The 14,855-nt window shown below is 39.9% G+C and overlaps 2 protein-coding genes and 1 long non-coding RNA gene across 4 annotated transcripts in view; 1 reads left to right on the top strand and 2 right to left on the bottom strand.

Annotated features, from left to right (window-relative positions):
* fbxw5 (F-box and WD repeat domain containing 5) overlaps nt 1-2,679 on the bottom strand; it is an 11,056-nt gene extending 8,377 nt beyond the window's left edge. Inside the window, exons 1-3 of one of the 2 annotated variants that reach the window (XM_038734168.1) lie at nt 2,577-2,679; nt 600-795; nt 295-452 (exon numbers count right to left, since the gene is read on the bottom strand). In XM_038734168.1, coding sequence (XP_038590096.1) covers nt 295-452; nt 600-786 — 345 coding nt within the window. In that variant the 5' untranslated portion in view covers nt 787-795; nt 2,577-2,679. Of the gene's footprint in view, nt 1-294; nt 453-599; nt 796-2,576 lie in introns of those variants that run through there. The other variant, XM_038734169.1, reaches the window with a different exon arrangement.
* Nucleotides 2,680-4,283: 1,604 nt separating this feature from the next.
* LOC119914806 lies at nt 4,284-5,308 on the top strand. The gene is made up of 3 exons (XR_005446844.1): nt 4,284-4,444; nt 4,788-4,877; nt 4,969-5,308. It is a non-coding gene; the product is annotated as an uncharacterized LOC119914806 (long non-coding RNA).
* Nucleotides 5,309-6,602: 1,294 nt separating this feature from the next.
* LOC119914005 (PR domain zinc finger protein 12-like) lies at nt 6,603-10,489 on the bottom strand. The gene is made up of 5 exons (XM_038732981.1): nt 10,166-10,489; nt 8,546-8,736; nt 8,274-8,429; nt 7,899-8,013; nt 6,603-7,649 (listed from the first exon to the last, which is right to left on the bottom strand). The coding sequence occupies exons 1-5, from the start codon at nt 10,383-10,385 to the stop codon at nt 7,219-7,221; spliced, it is 1,113 nt and encodes a 370-aa protein (XP_038588909.1). The 5' UTR covers nt 10,386-10,489; the 3' UTR covers nt 6,603-7,218.
* Nucleotides 10,490-14,855: the final 4,366 nt, after the last annotated feature.

The raw sequence follows: 14,855 nt of genomic DNA, 5'->3' as shown, positions 1-14,855 counted from the left end.
CCAGGTTAGCTACCCCAAAATATGATTGAAAGAAGATACTAATTAAAGGTACTTAAAACCTGGAAAGAAAAAAAACACCTCTTCCAGCACAGTCAATAAGAACACAAAGTGCCAAAAAGATTATATATTATATATATATATTATAACTGATATTTTGTGGGAGTTTCTTATCCAATTCTTTAAACACATACGGAATGCAGTATGAGCATGTTAAATGTGTTGACAGGATGTTGATGTGAAAAGTAAGAAGTAAGATCCAAGAAAAAGTAACCTCAATAATCTCTAAAATCCTACCTTCACAGTGCAGTCTTTGGAGCAGGAGGAGAACCGGTGGCCCCTGTGAGAGAAAGCCAGGTGGAGGACTTGGTCACTGTGCTCTCTCAGCGTCTGAACCTCCACACAGGGGATGCAGTCAAACAGACGCCTGAACTCCCTGTACCACGACACTGCCGCTGCACAAAGGTAGATCAGAAGTTATTTAAAGCTGCAAATCAGTCCAAACATCTATACATAAAGCTGTCATCAGTGTTGTTTTGTGCCATAAATATATCTAACAGACTTTGTTTTCATCTGTTGAACACACAATTATAATTATCTACCTGGGTGTCGGGGAACAGAGCGTGGTATGCGGTAGTAGCTGTAGAACAGCTCCCTCCAAAGGAACTCATCTCTGGAGACAGCCAGCCACTGTCTGCAGGTCAGACTCGCTCTCAACACGGCATCATGGGGCAGATGCAGGAAGATTTCTAACACCAGGCTGTCCGGCAGAACTGGGCCACAATCCATCCTAACATCCTGCGTACCCCCCGCGCACACACACACATATGTACATGGAAGTGATGTTATATGAAAGCAACCACAATCCTGTAGCACACAGTTTCATAAGTCATATTTTTTGTTACTTTGCACCAATACACAACTTGAGGCTCCACCTTTACTGGGACTAATTTCAGCCTGACAGCTGAGAGATAACATACTGGTGTATGTTACAATGTACAGACAGCACTGAACTGTGCTCGGAGCTCTTGCTGTCAGAGCAACTCATTAAAGCTATCATCCTCATATTTGTAGAGCTGCAACTGACACTTCTCACACGCTCTCACGACATACAACTATTTTCTCAGGTATTGGTAGACTTTTATTTATTTATTTAATTATTATGAATTCTAATTAAATGACGGCATTAGTCTCGTAATGTCAGAAAACACATATGTGGGAAAGATTTTGAATGTAAAGAAAGTTTTGAATATGAGCAGAAAACCTGCTGAAACCCAGGAGCTATTAAAGTCCAGGAGTTTATAACTGAATTGAAATGAATTAATTTATCATTGACATGAAAACATGCCACAATCACGTTTAAAGAGGTTACTTCCTCAAACAAAAACACAAAAGAAGAGGGAAGACTAAATCATGAAAAAAAGATAATTAAATAATAATAAAAAATCCACCATAAATGGATGCAGAAATGGCAGAAATTGGAACAAAAATTTTATAGATGAAACTAAGTGTTTAATACTAAAGATATTTTGGGGGAGGACCCTCAGACCCACCACTACATAAGTGTCCCCTCCATTGTTAAAGGAAAACCTACGGTTTTGCATTTTAGCAACTAAAATACTTCATAAATTCTCTAGAATGCAAGAAAAACTCCCAAATGACAGGTAAGGTTTGATCTCCCAATTTAGACTGTGAGGTTGGCAAGAATGCTGATCACTGATCTGATTCACGTTTCATCTAAACATATTTTAAAATTATGAATGTGGCTGCTGATGTTTTTCAGAGCGATGACCCGGACCCCTGCGGTGAGTAATGCCAAATCCGACATTCTCAATATCGAATCTCACTCCAAATTAAATAGAAAAGTTGGCAGCCCTGATATTTGGCATGTCAGTGCATCCACAAGTACTCCATTATGGACACTGAACTTAATGGCTTAACGTTTTGCTCAGAGTTGTCAAAGAAACAGTGCCAGTGTGAAGGAGGGGCTTACGATATAACGTTATGTACATAAGCATGGTCGTTACTGGAACAGAGCCATGGTAGCGTGGCATTTCCTCAGTTACAAGCTAACATACACCTACAAAATTATGACTGCCATGTGAACTAAACGTTATAAAAATGAATCAGTACCCTTGTCTAAGTCTGAGTAGATGTGTGCAGCTGTACTGAACTATCTACCGTGTGAAGATGACCGAACATGGACATTTGTGTCGCTTTGCGTAAAAACTCATAACAAGTTACTGTGTTTACACTGAAGACAGCCTTCCTGCTAACCTGCGACACATTAACTAGCTAAATGTCGGATAACTACAGGGCGTTTGTGTGAGTTTAAGCAAAATCAGTTACGAGCTTAGTGTGCAGCTATGCTGGCCCCGATATGTCAGTCAAGCTAACGTTAAGCTAGCTAATATGTTAACAAGCAAGCTAGCTGTTAGCTGACATTTTTTAACTTTCAGCTACATCTGACAACATTTATTTCTAACAACGAGCGGCTACTTTTATAAGCCAATGCTTTCGTTGCACTAGTTTATTTAGCTTCGCTCTGTGTAAAGTTGTTGACATAAACTGTGACCCACCTGCTGGATCTAAGTATGTTGGAGAGAAAATCAAGCGGCTAGCTAGCACTGAAAGCTAGCCACAGAAAAATGACAACAGACCACCAGCTGCTGTGAAGCGACAAGACTCTACTAACAGATATCAGCATCATCGCTCCAGCAAGGAATCGATTGATTCCGTATTTACAGATAGCCTCCATTGTCCTCTTCTCACGTACACAATCTCCCTCAACAGATTTGTGTTTTCATCCATCTCTGTTTATAAGAACTTCTTTCTAAACACGAATTTGGTGTTTTAAGCAGAAAAACTGTAATTATCCTTTTCAACAGTCTGTTCATGAAAGGAGAAAGGTTTAATGAGATTTATTTAATTAATTTAATTTAATTATTAAAAGTATGATAGTTTATACAAGCAAATTAACTTTCTCAATAAATAACCATATTAATATTTACTAATTCATCAATATTATTTGCTAAGATAATTCAATCCATATTTCTTCTTAATCTCATTTCAGATAAGGTATATGTTGAGTGGAGAATTATTTTCTTACTTGCAATTATTGTATTTAGGGTTGCCCCTCAGAAACTGATGAAGTAGTAGCCTAGCACTCAAAAGTGTGTTAACACTCTGTTACCTGTTGTGTTAAGATGACTGTTCCCAGGATGAAAAACCTTACAAACAACCCTACAAATGTGCTCCTTTTTATCTGTTAATCAGCCAAAAAAATAAGCCTGTATTTAATCAGATTCAAGGGCATTGAATTTAGTAGGGATTGCAGGGACATGGCCCGTCTACGGAATTGTCCCTAGCAATAATTTTGATCAAAACAATTAGTATATAATCACGGTTGTCTGTCAGTTTCAATCAATGTCTTTGGTACACAGACTGTTAATTTTTAATTAAAGGATCTGAATACTTCTTCCACCACTGCTGATTTATCATTTAGCTATTTGATTTTTCTTTTCTTTACCTTTCTTAAAGGGATAAGAATATTCTATATTATGTTTTAGATATTTTTACTTCCCAAAACAACATTATCAAAGTTATTTTACCTTAATACTGTAGGTAGCACAAACAGAATTTAAAATGTGTAATGGGGTGTATAGCTGAGGAGAAACATGATTTACTGACATGGTGAGACATCTGTGAAATTGCATGTTGTTTTCCCTTGAGAATAGTTTTTTTAACTTGTAAAAACTAAAACACATACAAACACCATGATGATGACAACTGAAAAGTCATTTTGGTGGCCTCTCCTAAGCAAAAATCTTGAGACCATTGTTTCCTATTATTCCTATTGCTGTTTGTAATAACTCTTAGCTTTATGGTGAAATGGGTGAGAGTGTAGATTGAGAAGAAGGAGGTGTGCATAAAGCATTGTGTCACTATATTTCTAAATATTTCCTCACAAAAACTGACATATAGGCCTACATCCCAGACAGTCTTCACACCCCGATTGCAGTTGTTATCATATATGATTATTTTATTTTTGTTTTTTATCTATATACATTGTATGAAAATATAGCTCAGCAAAAACGCATACACTGTTATATGTTAATTACTGTCAGTGGCAATGTCTCATTTGTTTTACAGTTTTAATGTCAATGAAGTAAACATACAATGGGAAAGTTAAGGAACAACACCCAGTCGCCTAACATTTCCAGTATATGTGTGATGGCTCAGTTCACTGACCTCAGAGGGAGGTGAACGGGGCATCAGTCAGTGGAGTACTAGAGTCTGTGCAACCGAGAAACGCTGTGTCATTGTCTTGTAGTGTCATTGCACACACATCTTTACACTTGGCACATGGGAGCAGATGAGCTGGACTTCAAGACTAACTCCTAAAGGAAGCATTAGAGCTGAACTATGCTGTGACTATTATTCTCTGGTAAGTACTAAAACTTTCTGAGACAAATTTATAGCAAGTTTTTAAACAGACTTTATCATAGTAAACAGGATTTACAAAGAAGATACATCTGTGAATGGCATATTTTTTCACAATAGTTATTCTTTTCACTGTGTTGCAAAATTAATTTGAATTAAGTCTAGACTTAAGACATGAAAATGCATAGTACAGCAGGATTGTACTGTGTAAAATGGAGCGTGTTAAACCTGATAGGGGTGGGATCAGGTTACCTGCTATAACATTATCTCAGCAGAAAAGACATGTGGCTGATACTACAAACAGATAAAAGAAGGATCCCTGTCTGGTTCACTATGTCTTCCTTCAGCACTGCGCAATGCCGCTGAATGCATAGTCTCCTGCTGTGGCTCCTCAAAGAAGGACAGGACATCAGCAGGATGCCCATACCAGTATAAAGGTGCAGCTCGTTTGGGTGAAATTGGACCATTTTGAAATAATGATCTATGTACCTCTGATGGCTAAACTGTCCTGTTTTCCTCACTGAGCAGGGCAGAACGTGTGGACAGTCTCAAATGATGGAACAAAATCCACTCAAAATCATCCCTAATTGCTCCCAGCAGAGTGGACAGAAGAGATGCACATTTCCCCACCACCCGATTTACCTCTCAAGCGTATTTACTTGATCTTTTTTGCTCTGTGCTTGTTTTAATGATGACTTGTCCTAAAACTCCTGGTTGGGAAGTTGGATGATGTCTGACAGCTGACAAGTGCAGCAGTGGCTCAGAAGTGGCTTACAATTTCCTGTATGTACCAATCATTTATATGGTATGAAAGTGGCCAGCACAGCAAATTAAACCTGAGAATTGAATAAATTGGTTGTCAAAATCATGTCATTGTCTGAGTCATAAAAGTGTCCTTACGCAGTTTCTCCAGGAGAGGCCGGCATTTTTCTTAAGAGACTCTTACTTTTTCTTGAGTATGTGTCGCCATCATGTGGAAAAAACAACTGCAGGAGAAAATTACCGTCAGAGTGAAGAAAAAAAAAAATTCAATAATAACCAAGAGAAAACAATATTGAATAAGACATAAATTCGATTTATTTTTAATTACTCAGTATCATTAGGAACTTGTCAAATGAGAGTGCGTATTTTACAAGGGAGTAAGCCACACTTGAAGCAGAGAAGCCGACCAAAGCCTGCATGGACGGTTCCATGTAGGCCCAAAAATGACGTCAAAACCCTGTGACATCCCGTCGCACATGAGAGATGTAACCGTATTGCTTAGATTATAAACTCTCAGTGAATCTAAAACAACTAGGCTATTCGGCCATCAGTGACGCTGCGTTGGGTCTTGCAGGTGAGCCTCGTGGGTGGGCTGATTAAACAGTAACGATCCAAGTCAGACAAACACACTGAGCCAAGAAACTTTTTGTTTGTGCAGCTATGCAGCTACCAGAATTACGGTGTTTCTGCCTTTGTTCTACGTCATTAAACCACGTTTATGCTGCGCGATCATGCGCAGAAGACACAGGTTTCACTGCTCTCCATTCAAACCAGCGGGTTGGCCTCGTCCCATAATATACTGTCTATGGTATTTTAGCAGACTAGATCAGCCATTCACATCATAGTGCACATAATGTGTGTGACATACATAAAGTGTTTGTCGGTTTCTCGAGGGACGAGGCAGTTTTATTTAAAGTAAAAGCATCATCAGTAAAACTCTTCTGATATGACCAACAAAAACGAGCCATTAAATTATTTGGCAAAGGGTGTGTTTCTTCGTAATGATTTTTCTCAGTAAAATAAGTGTTTAAGTGATGGAATCTTAGGCAGATTTCCTATTTTATCTAACACTTGTTAAAATTAACTTCAGATCTCTTTTTTGTTTGGAGTACAATTAAATTGACTAGATTATCATATTGAATCAGCTTAGACTGATGTAGTCAGAAAATCTCAGTCTTTGGTCTGGATTTTACTCTCTTTTAAGAACAGGTTATAATGCATGCAGCTTCTACAGGTGAAATGGAGCCAGTCACTGTCAACTAGTGACAGAACAGGAAAAGAGTGTATATGCTGAGTGTTTATGATTGACTGGGGAGATTTCAAAGCAGCAACAGGTGTTTTGATGGGTGAGTAACTGACATACCATTACTTTGCTAGAACTCTACAATAATCACCATCATAAATGTAATATCATATTTATTTAGAATAGAAGAAATCACAAATGTATTTACATTCACATGTACAGTAGCATACAATACAATTTTACAATTACATAATAGTACAGAATACAGTCTGTGCAAAGTTAAAGTGACAGTTTACAGTGTGGGACGATGCAGCTGAAACAATGTACACTTGTGGCCACATCCCTTAGTTTCTACTCACTCTACACAAAGACTGTTGTTTGAAAGTACTTTTCACCTGAGCTGGTGAAGATGTGATAAAAATAAAAAAAACTCACATTTGTGGTGATATATTCTACTCACACAGAGAAGCATTAATAACAAAGTATCTTGAGTTGTTTTTCAGCATACTGTATTTCTGCTTTCCACAATACAATCATTAAAATATCTTTCTGCTGGAATTTGGATCACATGAAAGCCAAAGAAACAAGGAATACAAATAAGGTGACACACATTTAAATGTCTTTGTGAGATGCTTTAGTGTCACATCAACTCCAACAACAATGTATTTCCTTAATGATGGCCTGTCACATCCGGATGTCCCTTTACGTCTCCACTACAGCTATAATCTAAAGTGCAACGTTGTTCTGAGTGACTGTCCCTGTCTGTCCTGTCATCATAGCACCATGGTGGGAATGTGGTGCACCAGGGGCATCTGGTGCTGGTGGGGCATGGCTGTGATCTGTGAAGTTGGAGGGGACACTTGGGATTGCACGTCGGCGGCGTGCGCCGCCGGTTTGTGCCGTGCGCTCTTCTGGTGCGCCCTCAGGCCCGCAAGCTGCGAGTAGGCGCTCTGACAGACGTGACACTTGTAGGGCCGTTCGCCGGTGTGCAAGCGGACGTGGTTTCGGAGCGTGGACGACTGGCTGAAACGGCGGTTGCAGAAGCGGCAGACGAAGGGCTTGTCCAGAGTGTGGATGCGCATGTGGGAGCGCAGGTTGCTGCGGGAGTTGAAGCCGCGATGACAGATGACGCAGCGCATCCGACCGGCCGTGATGGAGGAGGGTGGGGAGCAGGCGGAAGGGCCGTCACAGGAGTGGGACTCGTCTGGGAGAGGAAACAAAGAAGAGGGAGATCAGTTCAAGCCCTTAGGCTACAGATAAAGTTTGATACGGATGGGTCCTTCATCTGTAGGGTAGCCTAAAGAATCAAAAATCTGTAGGCCTATCTAAAAATGTATCGCTATGAAATAAACTGGCTAACACTTGTCCACCGTAATGACATTCCCTAAAGCCATGACACCCACAGACAATTAAAACAGGTTGTGACATTGATCCGTAAAATTAGGCTACTCACCATTCCTGCTTTTCTTCTGCTGTTCTTCATCTGCTCCTGGAACTCCGGGAATTCCCAGGAATGTGTTGTGGGTGTTTCCATACCAGACAAGAAGCTCCTGGTCTGGTGGGATGGTCTGACGAAGGAAGGAAATAGGCCAAAGTTCAGCCAATCTACACGTGACTTTAGTTTGCTGCTCTGTGACTGTTGTAACTGGGAGCCATACAGAAATCAGATATTCATTTCCCATATTGGCCAACAGGTGGCGCTGTTCTAAAGGACATTCTATTCTTGGTGGTCGTCAATAAAACCCCATAAAGCCACCCAAGGCCCCGAGACCCACAGCATTATTTTTGCAAGCTGCTGAACAGAAACAGAGTTTGAGTTCACTCTCACCTCCACCGCCTTGTAGAAGATACTGCTGCCGATCTGCACCACTTCCAGGTTTTGCTCCTGTTCATTCCGGGCGCACTTGATGTAAGTCATCCAGCTGCGCTGATCCTCCTGGCTGGCATCGATGAAGTAGCGCACCGTGCCGTCTTCGTTGAACACCTGAGCTCACACAGCAGCAAACACCGCGTCACAAGCCTATATATAATCTATCAACAGGAGCCTTTCCTGCAGGCTGAATGAATGAAGTGTAGACTGCATCAGAAACTTCAGCTCACCTCCCACATGAGGTTGTTATTCTTGAGCAGGTCCACGTGTTCAGGGGACAGGACCCTCCCTGTGAAAGGGCCCATCTCGGTTCCTGCTTTGATCCAAGTCTTTGAGAAGATGCCCAGGCCTTCTCCAGGGATGGAGCTTTGGGCGATGATCACTTCAGTGGGCAGCACAAGGCTGGACAGCTTCTGCACCTCTGCAAGTATAAAGAACAAATATAAGCATGGAAAATTGAATCTAAAGTGCCAGCGATGTTAGAAATAGAAACTTTGCAGCCATGTCTTCAAACAGATTTTCTAAAATTGTGCAGGAGTAAAACTGCACATAAATGTAATTCGGAGTAAGGCATTGCAGAGCTGTTGTTCAGCGGGGTGAGCTGATGCCAAAGCGCCTCATGAAACAGGATTGCTGGAAAAGTCCTGAAAGCAGCAAATGGACTGGATCTTATTTTGGTCACGAAATATTAAGCTACACCTTATCCTCCGTTTAATTCGATTATCTAGTTGAATTGAAAGTTTTTGTTGTGCAGAGAAACCCCCTCGGAAAGCATTTTCATCCGCATTGAAAAAGGAAAAAAAACCTTGCGCTTCTTTAATGTCAAAATCAAAGTTCTTTTTGAGGCTGCGAAAAAGCCCGTGCGAATAGGGGTTAAATGGTCCTCTATTGCCCAGGGTCCAGCAATTTGTCATGCTTCAGATGTGATATTCATTAAACTTTACTGGAAAAGAAACGGCTAATTCCAAATTCATTATCCTTTTAAGAACTTTGTAGCAATAAATTTGCGCTGAATGAAACGAGGACTTGTTTAAAAGACTCAGGAATTTCTGCAACAAAAAAATGGAAAGGCGATTAGATGGTTGACATGCAATGAATAGCATTAGATTTAGCCTTCACGGTGCATTATCCGAGGAACAGCAAATCTTTTAAGGGGAGAGAAAGAGAAAAGCTCTGGAGCCCCATAGCTGCCAAGAGAGGAAAAGAGACTGTCCGGAGATTGATGAATGCGGGATAAAAACCCGGGACATCTCAAAGAAAGAAAACCTTTCTCTCCTCGAGGTTTAAGTGGAAACTTTCCCAGGTCAAGCACAAAGTTAACCAAATGAATTTAATGCCCTGCGTCTTTCAATCAGCGACAGTTACACGCCTAACAAGCCACAAACACGAGGTCTCAGAGCTCTGAAAGGGTTAATACGTTAAATGGGTCGCAGAAAACTAAAATGCAGAAAACAGCAACTAGTTGGTTTGGGGAAACTTTGGGAAATAAAATGTTTGCGAAGACAATGAATCCTGTTTTAGTTTTTGGGGGGCACATTGTGGGATCTTTTAGAAAATGATGATATTATTTATTTAGCTGTCAGTGGAAAAAAGAAACATTTCTCTTTGGATTTCAGTGATACACATTTGTAGGAAATTATTTACAATATAATATAATCAAAACAAATATTTAGGTAATGAAAAATATAATCAAATTTTGATTTTTATTGCTAAAACATTTAGCTTGAATAAAACGCTTAAACTCACTAAAGTATGGTACAAAAGTGCAATTAAAACCTTCCAAACACGCACAACAATATGATAAAACCAGTCATGGCTAAAAACGAAAAAAAAACAGCATGTCAGCCTACCTCCAGCGAAGGACTGAGCCAGCACCTCAGCGGTGAAGGCGGTCTTGGGGCTGCTGCCGCTCTGCCGCTCCTCCGCCAGGTGTTCGCCCAGCACGTTCCTCCACCTGCCGTACAAGAAGCTGTGCAGGATGTCCGAGGTGATCACGTCTGACAGCGAGCGGCTCGGACACTTAAATCCAGACTTGAGAGCCAAAGCGTCTGCGGGTAGTACGGAGCCCATGTTGCAAGGCGCAAGAGGGGTATAAATATGACAACCACGGTGCAGCTGCAAATCAGCGATAAAAGAAGAAGAAGAAGAATAAGAAGTGGACACCAATAGCTGCTCCTAAGTCCGCCCCTCTGCTCCAAACTCTCTGTGCGTAAAGCTGCCCTGCCTGGCTGCAAGGGTCTCTTTATATAAGTGGCTAGTGTGACCGCTGTCTAATTACTTATTAATGACACACCCCTCACCGCGTGGACCTGCCTGCTGCACCGCCACACACCAGCAGAGCCATTAAAAACACAGAGGAGAGAGAGAAAGAGAGAGCGAGCAAAACTTAGTTTATAGTAATTATCTGCACTTAATGCTTGACATTAAATTACTGCAACATGTTTGTTCAAAGCTGCAAATGCATGCTGATTCGATAAAATGACAATAAAACATTTTAAAATATTTTTAAGATCGAAAACGGACAGAAATCAAAACTTTAAAGTGCTTAAAAAGATTAAAGAAAAAAAATGTTATAGCGCAAATTATGAATAGACTGCTCTCGGTTGTACATGTAAATAGCCTACAAAATTAAAACAATTTTACGCTGTTTTAAATTAATGCACAACTAAAACGAATGAAAAGCATTTGTGTGAGTTAAAGCAACACGTTGAGTGTTTCTGTCCGCAGAAGTGGGTCATTGAGTCTGGGAGCTGCTCGCCCATTTTTTTCTCAGGCATTTCGTATTCATGCGCTGGTAATATTATTTTTTTGTGAGGAGTTTAGCGCGGGAATGACAAGAATGGAAACAAGCTCGAAGTGGGCTTTTTTTTTACAGCATTGTTCGCATGCAAAAAATGCAAAGCTGCTTTGACGTGGTTCACTTTTTCAAGCCCTTGTTTAGGTAAGCGGTTTAATATTCATGGATGTTCGGAGCCCCCTCGGTATTGTGACAACGTTTAGATGAGTATATACGGGCCTTTTCTTCTCTATAGTCACAGTCCTCTGTGTTTTTTCCTCTCTTGCCTATTTTTCGGGCTTGATGGACTGGGGCTAAATGGGCAGTTTTCCTTCTTTTCCAGCAGAGAGGACATCTTTATTCCATCCCCGGCTCACAGGTTTCCTATTCAGCTCCCCTCCAAGTAATGTCAGGGCCCTGAAAAGTGCTGCAAATCAATCTTTCATGGTGTTTTGAGGGCAATTTGACATCCATGCACTCTTCTTTTCACTCCAACAACTACAAGGGGATTGTCCGAAAAAGTGGGAAAGTTGTGCGCGCTCTCTCTCTCTTTCTCTCTCTGGACGAATATGGACTTCAACGTAGCCTAATGGGAAAGAAGATATGGCAACTAAATACAATAGCGGAGGGTTTTTTTGTGGAGCTGCAGAGATAGTGAAAAGGCAAGGTGAGTGACAGGGCACGAAAAAAGATTACTGTGAAACAGCTGCTTTTTATGAGCGGGCCCCTCCTACATTTGTCTCCTTTTCCCAGATGAAATTTCTCTGCTCTTTCAATGGGATTCTTTCTCATCTAGATTGATTTACATTTATAGCATTCATTGCACAAATCCGGGGACGGGGGGCGGGTCTGCTTCTTTATTAAAGAGGAATTAAATGAATTGAATTGGGGTAACGCATGGATTTGATTTGCTTATTTATGCATTAACCTATGGCATTATTTGGAGCTGGTAAAGCCGCGGGCATGTCAGCAATAGCAAATCATCCTGCTTAGCTGTTCCATTGTAAAACAATTTACGCTATTATTCTGTCCATTTAAAGCCTATCAATTTAATGTGGATGATTGACAATTATTGCACAAAGAATGCGGTAATTGTTTTATTTCAAAGAGCTGGTGGGAAACCTATCAAAGAAAATAATTTGTTTGTAGATAAATAGCAGAGTTCACGCTCCTGCAGGGAAAAGTGGAGAAAATAGATTTAAATTGTTAAATTAATTTCGACTTTAATGACAACGCATAATTATAAAATAAAATGAGAATGTTACATTTTTGTTTGAAAAGCTTTTTTTTTCTTTTCCTGTATTTTGCTGCGTAAATGTAAGAATTTTATCCGAAAAAGGTGAGTTATCCTGTTTTAAAAATTATTCCCATTAAAAACGCGTTGCTTAAAATATTCCTAAAAATCACTGGCTCAAATTTCAGACCTGCTGCAGGGAAAACACACACACACACACATATACACAAACACACAAACTTCTCCAAATTGCTGCCGTCCAACCAGCTGCGGGATGAACGACTGGAGAGTCTCGCGGGATCCTTCACAGCGTCATTAAAAACAGATTACGGTAGCTGCCACAGTGTGGAGGATACTGAAGATCGGCTCATCTGTTGCAAAGGTGAGAGAGGTGCAGTCCCTCCTCCTGCTCCTTCTCCTCATCCCCGGTAAAATAAATAAATAAAAAGCCCCCACTCCTCTCTCGATGGACAGGACAGGGGGGGAGTCAGGACACCTGCTGTATGTGGAGGAGCTGGAAGTGTGTGCACCTTTATTTACAGTGAGAAAAACGGTTTTAAAATTGTTACTGAAGCACTACTTTAAACATTATGACCCAAAACACTAAAATACTAAAACATGCTGGATGCATTAGATTCATTGTATTTTATTCCTCTAGCAGTGGTGGAAAGTAACTAAGCACATTTACTCATCAAGTAAAGTTTTGATGTACTTTACTTAAGTAATTCCTTTTTATACTATATTATACTTCTAGTATACTACATTTTAGAGGAAAATATGTTACACCACTACATGTATCTGACAGCTTTAGTTTCTTTGAGATTTCAAATAATTTTTACTAAATATAGGTTAATTACCTAATAAAAGATGATGTAAAGTTAAAGATGCATGTAGTTGCAGCTAGTTTCACTTTCATCAGCTTCAACATTAAAGTCTTGTCCATAAATGATAAAATATATGATATGGGCCATTCTACATAACAAGTACTTTTACTTTTGGAGTATATTTTGATGCTAATACTTTGACTTGAGTAACATTTTTGAATACATGACTCTTACTTGTAGCAGAGTATTTCTACACTGTGGTATTGCTACATTTACTAAAAGATCCGAGTACTTCTCTAACATATAGACAATCACAACAGATCAGTAAGACTGGGTGAGAAAACCATTCATTGCTATAAAAAGCGGTTACTGAATGGGCCTTAGTGGTGAAAGAAATACTCAGATCTTTTCCTTAAGTAAAAGTAGATAAACCACAATGTCCAATTAACTCCATTACAAGTAAAAGTCCTGCATTTAAAATGTTTTTCTTCAGTAAAAGTACAGAAGTATTATCAGAAAAATGTATTTAAGTGTCAAAAAATCATATTTGAAAGTAACATTCTAAAGTAACTATTAACTAGCTGACAAAAAAGTAGTTGAGTAAATAGTACAATGTTTGCCTCAGCTTAGTGCAAGTATAAAGTAGCATAAAATGCAAATAGTTAAATGTACTTTATCACTGGATACAACACACAAGAAAATGGCAGTAAAAACATGTCAAAGAATCATAGTTTGAATATATGCAAAATACAGAAAACAGAATGTGTATTTTGTGTGTATAATATTTTGTTTGTTGAGAGAAGAGTTCTTTGATGTGCTTGGTCATCTATGAAGTCAGATTGTGGATATATTAAAATATTTAAGGACACGCATGAGAGATGTACACAGAGATGAACATCTCTGAAGATGCAGAAATAAGTTGTATTAAGATGTGATGCAGTGATAGCGTTTGACAATTTACCAACACATGCATCTTCAAGTGTACTTCAGACTGCATTAAACTAATTGTGTAGCAGAGGAACATTAAGAACTTGTACCGATAGTATAGATATTGTACTTGCATAATATTGTAATCATGTCCCTACTTGTCAAGTCAGCATAAAATCTCAAATATGCCTCACAGCTTTACAATTTCCATCCACAGTCCCTGACACTGAGCACATCGTATTCGGTTCTAAATGCCTGTTTAAAATGATGAGGGTTAAAAAATAACCTCTGAAGGAGAAAAAGGTGCCTAAGAACAGCCTTTATTAATAATAATCATGCATGTTAACCTCAGTGAATTAACCAGGAACAACTAAAACATCAGACGCCCACAGGACCAGGTCCGAAGTGTCCTTAGGGACAGCGTGTTAGAAAAAGGGAAGAGGATCAAAATCAAGGGCTGGATTTGGAAACAGCTGCACCGTATCAATACAGTGGCCGGTATGGAGCCATGCAGGGTCTACTGTGGCAGGAGTCCCCCTGCTGAGTCCCAAGATGTGCAGTGACAAAGCTGGAAGGGCTCTGGAGGGGGTGGAGACGAACATCTCGCTGGACAGGAGCCTGAGGGGGGACATGCTGCTGCTGGACAGTTAACATGTGCAAGGAGGGAAAGGATGGAAATGTTATATAGGGAGGCAAAGACATGTGGAGGTGTAGGAAATCTGCACAGACTGAAATTTGTCAGAAAACATAGAAACAAACCCAATTCTGTAGTGGCACCA

Source organism: Micropterus salmoides, unplaced genomic scaffold, assembly GCF_014851395.1.
Source record: "Micropterus salmoides isolate LMB-PRFRI ecotype aquatic unplaced genomic scaffold, ASM1485139v1 Ms_hic_scaffold_20, whole genome shotgun sequence".
Lineage (NCBI taxonomy): Eukaryota > Metazoa > Chordata > Actinopteri > Centrarchiformes > Centrarchidae > Micropterus > Micropterus salmoides.
Note: the sequence above shows the minus strand (reverse complement) of the source record. Positions and strands in the feature narration are given on the sequence as shown.